The sequence below is a fragment of the Trematomus bernacchii genome, unplaced genomic scaffold (genome assembly GCF_902827165.1).
Source record: "Trematomus bernacchii unplaced genomic scaffold, fTreBer1.1, whole genome shotgun sequence".
NCBI lineage: Eukaryota > Metazoa > Chordata > Actinopteri > Perciformes > Nototheniidae > Trematomus > Trematomus bernacchii.
Window position 1 is genome coordinate 1420839 of NW_022987840.1, and position 9162 is coordinate 1430000.

Below are 9162 nucleotides of genomic sequence, written 5' to 3' on the forward strand. Positions count from 1 at the left end.
CTTCAGACGAGCTCATGTGTTGTGCCCTCTACTCATGCCCTTCCTCTCATTGTAACACCGGAGGATAGTCGGCACATTAGTGCTGCAGGCCTCAGCTGGAAAAACATTTAGTATTTAAACTTACACACGTTTGCAATGGTCCTTTGTTAAGGGTGAAGGTAAGATTAATGTGACTAGATCCATGACATTTAAGTACCATTTTTTAAAATTACTATTAAATGTCAATCCTGTCAATAATGCGTGCTTATTCTATTGAAAGCAAATGAAAAATCACTTCAAGCTATCGCACCAAAATGAGGGATTCAGATGACAGGTATTTGAATCATTTGGGGGCAAAGGTATTACATCTTGCTTTGTTGGCCTGACACCTGGAGAGAGGTGCTGCAATGGCTGAAGCCCATTAGTCATTTCCACAACCTTCAGACGTCCCCCTTCAATTAAATCTGTAATGATCTTCCTGGAAGCAAATACTGAAACAAACGTAAGCAGCAAATGATTTCCTTTCTGTTAGTCACTGCAGAATGTTTCCTTGAAAGATACTCTATAAAAAAATCAAATAGAAAGAAGGACTTGTTTCTTTTTAAGGAGGACGTCTCATTCTTATTTTCAGGTTCATATTTGTATTCTGTGCTGTTCAAAAAGGTCTTTATTTTTCTCATACTGCCTGTGCTGCAGCACCTCTTTTCACCCTCTGTCTGAAACCAGAGCTCAGTCGGCTCTGATTGGTTAGCTGGCCGGCTCTGTTGTGATTGGTTGGAAATGTCCCGCCTATCATGGATAATATGATGAAGCGTAAGAAACTCCCTCTGGTGTGAACTTTAAGATGTTAGCCTTTGCAGACCATTTACATGCAGCTATATAACACACTGTAGGAAAGGTAAACTCCCAAAAAGCACAATAGGGCCCCTTTAAACTTTGTATATGAATAATTAATTAAGGCTAATTGAAAAAAAACACACAACAAACAGTGATTGTTTTAAAAGGTCTTTTTATCAGTATTTGAAAATATTCAACAATGAAAGTTAAATCAAACAGTAAGAATAAGTAATAACAATAATTAATATCAGCAATAACTAGACTTAAAGTAAGTTTCCTTTTTTTTTTTACTGAAACACCTGAGGGAAGCAAATCAAAAGAGAACCCAGAAAAATAACCACTGAAGTTAAGAGAAACAAACAAAAAACCACATAATGAAATCAAGAAAAGCTCATACTGGGGTCACTCACTTCATCTGTATGTACAGCACATTCGCTCCACACTGTGGGGGGGGGGGCAGCAGTGATGAAAGAACAGTGATGGAAACCAGCTGTATGGATTCACATGTAAAGGCAGGGTGAAGCAGAACAAACAGAAACAGGAAAACCCATTTGGATCCGGACAGGGAAAGTGTTTTTCTTCCATGATTTTGTGTATTACAGCTACAGAACTGACAGTACTCCATTTGTTACTTTGCTTTGAAAGGCTGAGAGGACTGAGAAAGCATTGTCCTGTTCACAAAATAACCCAAGCACACAGTGGAAACTCAACCCAACATCATTAAAAAAAACAATGGTCACTGGATGCATAAGACACGGCCCCTTTCCTGACACCCCCGAACTGTTAAGAAATTCATTCAAGCTTGTTTCAGTAAGAAACATGACATCAACATTAGTTTGGAAGTGGATCCGAGAATCACATTTCATGTTTGTCTGTACATTAATCAATATTCATTACAATTCAATCCTCGTTAATTTAACTTCCTGTCGACTCTCACGAAAAACACATTACTGGAAAAAGAGGGAAATAGAAATGCAAAGAAACCTTTGGTCAAAGAGTGTACTCGCAAAGGAAAAAATGCAACGACGAGAACAAAAACAGGAAATCATTCATCACTAAAAATTAAGAAAACACCAAACTAAAAGAGGTTTTCTATACGTTTCTCTCTCTTTCTGACAATATGGCCCGTAGTTCAACCCTCCTCCCATTACATTTGGGTCTGCAAGTTATACTGGTTTCCTCACAGAGGAAAGAAGGAAAGAAAAAGGTGCTCTTTTCATGAAAGTCATGTTTGTCTTGATTGTCCACAAAAAAGAAGGGGCCAGCAGGAAGTAACCCCGGCGAAAGGATATACAATCACAGCGTAAAAACGACGACATCCTTCACTGGAAAGGAATTGAGAGTCCCGCTCCTGAAAAGACTCTGAACCGGCATTGAAATCTGTGTTTGCCATATCTGTGTGACTGTGTGTGTGTGCACATGAGCTGTGCAAATGTCTCTGTGGTGGTTGGAGTTCAGTCCTATTCGGAGACCGTCTTGTCCTGTGGGGCCGGGTCCTCCAGGCAGCTCCTGCGGATGATGGGCAGCGGGTGGGCTTCTGTGTTGAAGACCCAGTCCTCCAGAGAGAGGAGGTCGTCATCAGAGAACAGCAGGTACAGATACCTGAGCACAGGAATAACATCATTTACATATAAACAACATGGTTCACTGAGAACTACATCTCATATGGCGTGTGTGTTACATGTTGTGATCATGGATGATGCCCCTCGTTTCTGTTATGTGATGTGCTATATGTGACACGTGTGTTGTTTACATTTTATTGTTCTCTTTTATCCTTTCGCCTGTATCTACTTGTCTTTCATCCTTTTTCTATAACTAACGCTGTTGATTTGAAGTGTGTCTATTACTTATATATACAGTCTATGGTCTATTATCATCTGGCCGGGGACAACAGCTGGAAATTAGCAATGTTTGCTAAAGCTGCCCCATAATCCCCCATTTACAGTTATTTTGTGACAGTTGATCCATGGGGACTGTCCACGACACTATAAACAGATAAACTAAACTAATTGTATTGCCGTGTCATAAATACTTGTATATTCTGCTCTTGCTCTTTTGCACTTTTCATGTATTTCATGAATTTGGATTTTCTATGTTTGTAAATGTCATTTTCTTAAATGTTTTATGTGAGGGATGGAAAGTAGCTCAAAGCTAAATCCGGCACATTTATTGTTTTAAGTGTTCATTAATGTGCAATGTCCCTACCAAATAAACTATTAAATAAATAAATAAACTAAACATAACATCTAGGCTCCTTGAGTACAATTCTTCAGATTTCCAAATGAGTGCCAATTCTTCCTTTTAGAGTAATGCATCCTTCAGTAAATCAGTCATATGGTATCCGTAGCTTAACCCTATCAGAATCAGAAATCCTTTCGTTGTCCCACAGAGAGGAAATGTACAGTGTTAAAGGGGACAATTCAGACGAGACAACATAACAAATAGGAAACAAATGACGCTGCTGGGTAGCTTGTGAAGTTACTTCTGGGGATAAAACTGTCTTATTTTATTTTAATACATCATCATTTATTTGCTTTATTTTGTATTATTTATTTCATTCCACAAAGTAATCAAATACACATAGAGACACAAAATAAAGACCCCTGTCCCCAGCTGGTGATAGCTTCGCCAGCTCAATCTAGTATTGCTTAATTATTCACGAGCAAAGATTTTTTTGTCAAGATTAGTCGCTCTAAAGTGGGAGCATTAGGGACGGTGAGGCACAGTCTGGTGTTTAAAGTTTTCTGGAGACTGCTGACCAGAATATGCACCCAAAAAAAGCTGTTTATCGTCTACTGGCTGACGTAGCACCCTGAATATTTGTGTGTTGCTAAGTGACCCAACAGTCGGCCCTGATTTATTTTCATTCACAAGGGAAATGGAGAAGATCTCATTCAAAGTGTGATTGGAATCAGTGCACTGATGTCTGACTCGCAGAATAGATGACGCTCCAGCTTTGGATCCTATTATTACTTTCTATATCTTTGATGGTTATACATGCAGATTGTAAAGTGCCATCTGCCACAGGGTGATGTGCTGAGGAAACAGGACTTACTTGAGTGTTTCTGAGAGGAAGAAGCTCTGCTGCATGTTGTCGTGGCTCGCTGTCAGGGTGTAAACGTCACGGATCCCCGAGAAGCCGGACTCCACCCTGCAGTGCTGCTCCAGCGCCTGAGAGGTGAGAGGTCAGGGTTTATGAGGACACATTACGCTCACATTCAGGTTCATATTTCTATATATGGTGCCTCTACTGTGACATGATATGAAAACCCCAAAAAGCATAATAAGGCTTCTTTAAATGTGAAAATGCACATTCAATTGATTTTATTGTAATCGCAAAATGGTGCAATATTCAAATCGCAGGCACAATATGTGTTAAAATGCAGATGTGCAGAGACATTCAAGGTTGCACATTTTATTCTACAGACTTAATACAACATATTTGTTTGACGCAAATTCTCTTTAAAACCAAAATCATTAACATATTTTATATTATGCATCAAAATAATCGCTAAATTAGGTATTTCTTCCAAATTTTGCATCTCCAAAGTTATGGCTGAATTGAATCAACACTACCGCATTCATTTATTCACCCACTTAATCAGTTTTCACATTTATCTCCACTGTACTGTGATAGGAAAACATATTCAGTCAAATATATTCCTCTGATATATTTTGACAAATAAAAACTCAAATCCTCTAGTCGTAAGATAACGTGTGTCTATGTGCACCTTAAGGAAAAGTAAATGATGGTGAAACATGTCAAAGCCTGAGCGATGCTTAATCTGACAAGAGCTAATGGAGAGTGGCTGAGCTAGCCAAGCGGATTAGCCCATTACTACCTGCTACAAAGGTCTGGCTTATATGTGCTAATTAACAAAGACCCCGACGTGTTAATGCTTGATGTTCACGAACAGGCGCATTGTGCACCGCTCGCAACCTTTGTGCCCGTTAATGAAAGGACTGTCAGTGTCTTCAGCGTGATCCCTCCACTTCTCTGCACACTAAATTAATGTGGAATCTTTCATGGCAGCCCTCTGCAGTTTTAATAGCTAATGTCCTGTCGATTGCCACATTAATAATAGTGCTCAACCTTCACCTACTGCTACTGCCGCCGCCTGATCCTCACGCTAATGTATAGTGCCACGCAATATCAGGGGGGCTGGCGGAGGGTAATTGAGGGTGTTAAAGGGGCTTGACATGGAAGGTGGGTACATTTATAAAATCTGACTCCAAGCTACTACTTGGTTTAGGTTGTAACATTATAATTTACTGCATCTCCCACTTAATCATGACACACAATTATTATTTGAACCTTACTAGACTGAATATAAGATGATATTTATTTACGGATATTACATTTAAACAAGGACTAGAAATCCACACAGCAGGTTTTATCATGCAATGGAGGAAGTAACTGCCTCTACATTACATTACTTTGAATTAAGAGAGTGTTGGATTAAAGTTTGATAGGCTGGCACGCTTCTTAAAGTTTGTTTATTGTGTATATTTCAGTTTATTTGGGCCAGTTTCTGTTCACATTGACCTATGGAAATGTATGTAACTGTCATGTAGAGTGCATCATGGATTGGACGGTTGCAGCAAGTTGTTGCCACTCTTAATATTGTCTTCTGTAGTCTCACAAAATGCAAACCTATCTAGACTAAAACTGCCCCTGAATAGTATAAATATTGATCAAAAGACAGATACAGGACCCCAAAAAAAAGTAATTGTGTATAATAAAATGGGAGGATAATAACAATGCAATCACTACATTACGGCTAACATTTACAGTTACAAAAGCTCAACACATCTTTGATTTAAAATGTTCCGAAAGGGTTTTTTGTGGTGACTTAGCTTTTGAATTCATGCTTAAATCATACATCTACTGTCACACCGTCATTTGGTTGGTTATGATGGGGCCAGTACAGTACAAGACAGGATAAACAAGACTAAGAATTAGGGTAATCAAGGAAACTAAATGTGGTGTTTACATCATGCTCCACAAAAAGGTTTACCGAGGTTCTGACGATCATATCCTCTGACTAATCTCAGCTTTGCCAACAGGGCTAGTTTCAATAAATACTTCTCATCTCCCAAAACCAGCGTTATTTAAAGTACCCTGTGTTGGGGTGTCTCACCTGAACAGCCTCCCAGCCCCACTCTCTGTACTTGGGGTCGTGGGTCAGCCTCCACATGTACATGTAGCTCTCGATGACCTCTGGGCGGAGGATGTAGTATCTGTCGTTCAGTCTGGTGGCCGTGGCTTCTCCTCCGCTGTCAAATCTGAACGCCTCCGGGCCCAGTTTGGTGGCTGATGGAGACAAAAAAGAAAAAAAACATTGATATGTCTGCAGTCGGCACCTCTACCGGATCTGCAAAAAAATCGAAGCACACTGGAGTATTTCTGTCTTTTCTGCCTTTCAATGACCATCACCACAGTCCACAGAGACCTTTTTACAATTGTTAGTTTCCATGTTTCAGGTTAGACAATTCAGATGTGTCCAGATGGTCTGTTGGCTTCTTTCTCTCTCTTCCTCCTTCTTTCATTATATCTCTAACACAATTCAAGACTGCATGGCAAACGGACTCTATTCATGATCCAACACAAAGGAATCAATCCCTGCCAAGGTCGGGACAGGAGCATCGGCATGGCAACATCTCAGAAAAACACTTGAAGAGAAAGATGTTATATGACAGGCAAGATGAGTCTGATATGTAATTTATTACTTTGAATATATGTTATAAATATTTAGCGTTATATGTAAATTTGATCATGTTTTAGAAAGAAAGTGTTTTACGCTTTCCAGATCTGATCCTGTTTTCATTTGCATAAATACATTTCCTGTGTCAAGCACATCCTATGTATTATTGAAATCTTTCAAATGTGTCTAAAAATGCAGAATATCTCATTTATATTTTTCATATTTCTGCACAATGCTCTCTTTCAAATGCACTTGAAATTCAGATATACATTTTTTTACAGTAATTTGTCATATTCTTATTGATTTTCCTTGCCTTTATAGTATTTCTACATTTACTCTTGTTAAACAACTTCAATGATCTTGCTGTGTTAACTGTGTTTGTTTATATTAAAGAAATTCCTTGGACGTGTAAAACGTCTCGGCAGTAAATATGTGAGTAACTATATTTAGTTTAGGAGGGTACATAGTGCTAGTAGAGGTCAAAAACTCAACTTGGTACCTTTGAACTTTTGTTTTGAAAACCCAACATCAAACTCACACTTCCCCCGCGTCCCTCCACAGCTCCTCTGTTCTCACATCCTTCTGATTCTTCACCTCTGGCTGTTTCCTGCCTCCTCCTGACGGCCTGTTTTCCACCTGTTTTGCACTAAATAATTCTCTGTGCTGTTGATGCTTGTGATTGGAATGCTAACGCTAATTCAGCAGAGGATCTTCTGTAACTCCGGCGCAGACAACACAATCGATTTTTCCACAAGTTCTAAAGATGTCAAACTCAATTTAGAAGTCTTGTCTCAGGATTCGTTACTCCTGCTTTGGGACCTGAATAGAAAACACGTTGCCAAACTATCTTCTTATCCACCGGTTTCCTTTTGCCTCAACACACTGCAGTAAATCCCTCCAGACAACAAAATCAAGTCTTATTGTTTCCTGTGAATTCCCTGCTGAGCATTAATGAGTTCAGATCAGAAAGGTATTTCATTCCTATATTTGAACAGTGGTAGAAATAAGAAGTGACAGCCCGAAGTGAGAAAGGTTTAACTCTAACAGCTCACACATCTCAATAGCAGAAAGCTAACCACTTTTTTCCCTCTTAAACCAATAACCTTTTCATCTTCCTTCTGCTTCCCATGAGATCTCCATTTTCCAGCATCAGTGTGTTGCTGTGAAGCTGGCGGGGTTTCAGAGCAGCAGCAGCAGGAGAGTCTGTATGGTATCTGTGTTTAAGACACAGCCAAAGAGCAGCCACTTTACACACGTGCAGACGGATAATCCGAGAGCTGCTAAGCACCAATCGGTCCTTTTTAAATGAGCGCAGAGAAACCTGGTGGAGGAGAGAGCCCGAGAAGTCTCGTGGGCCTGCAGATCAAAAGCATTTCAAGCGTATCAAGGAACCTGTTATGTGGTGAGTCACATGATCTCACCGACAAAGCCTTATTATAGCCCACCCAACGGAAAAGGGGGTAAAAAAGAAGCTTGAAATTAGCAGAGGAGATTATTGTCAGAGCTGAGATAGATGAGGGAGGAGACGAGATCAAATAATGGTCGTTTCAACGGAAAGAAAACGAGGCCATGCTTGTTGCTGGAAACTCTTCCTCGATTGCATTTTCCTTTTGGGTAAATCGTCTTTTCTCCCTCATTTACAAAGTACAACAATATCTGTTTTATTTTTTTTTATTACTGCCGATTTGTATTCCGTATTTTATTCCATTCCATTTCTATGTACGAGGGACTACGGATGGAAATGAGCTCAAAGCTAAATCTGGCACTGTTACGCTCGACACATTTTAATGTTTTAAGTGTTCATTACTGTGCATTGTCCCTGCCAAATAACGATTAAATAAAAATGTAAATTCTGTTATATTTTACTATATTTTTTGTTATTTTAAATATTTTTCTAGTTCTCCATCTGTGTTTTTAATTTTTGTTTTACTTGTATGTAAGCAGCACGACACCAAGTCAAATTCCTCGCACCTACCTGGTAATAAACCTGTTTCTGATTATATATCGCAGCAACAGTAAATACCTGTGGACTGTATGTTTACTCATCCATACTTTATCTACATTTTCTCACCTTGTCTCTTTTTATTCTTTCTCAGAATGTGATTATCAGTGTGTAACACACTTAGAGACAGCTCCATGTTTGCTGCCTGCAGCTGTGAGACGTTGGAGAATAATCGAGGACTGTAATTCTCCGCTGCTCCTTATTACGGCCTGTCGTCTCTCTGTCGAGGTGAAGCCACCGAGAACGATTCTCATTTTGAGTCAGGGTAAAATTAAAATGCCCGCGGCCTATTTAATTTAACATGTGGCGCGACAACACTTTTCCTTTCACTGTAAAGCCACCTAACCTCTCCTAACAAGACAGATATAGTGATGCAGTGATGAAGCATAACCATTTAAATTAGAATAGCCTGGATGTCTAAAACACAAAATTAGCAGGATCCAACGAGTAAGAACACCAAATAAATACTTATACATTTTAATTTCAGATGACGGGAAGCATAACTAAAAAATAAACTATGACATGTTTTCATATATTTTACTGCTCATTCAGATCCTGTTTAGTCAGAAGATGTTTTTTCCATAACGCTTCAGGCTGGAATATTTCCAAATGTTATTCAATAACAAAATTCTCCTTCTC

General features: G+C 39.2%; 1 protein-coding gene across 2 annotated transcripts in view; it reads right to left on the bottom strand.

Annotated features, from left to right (window-relative positions):
* Positions 1-968: 968 nt before the first annotated feature.
* Positions 969-9162, bottom strand: part of LOC117500575 (mannosyl-oligosaccharide 1,2-alpha-mannosidase IA) — a 192694-nt gene continuing 184500 nt past the window's right edge. For both annotated transcript variants that reach the window (XM_034153477.1, XM_034153478.1), the window contains exons 10-12: positions 5958-6130; positions 3872-3987; positions 969-2418 (exon numbers count right to left, since the gene is read on the bottom strand). In XM_034153477.1, coding sequence (XP_034009368.1) covers positions 2277-2418; positions 3872-3987; positions 5958-6130 — 431 coding nt within the window. In that variant the 3' untranslated portion in view covers positions 969-2276. The remainder of the gene's footprint in view (positions 2419-3871; positions 3988-5957; positions 6131-9162) is intronic.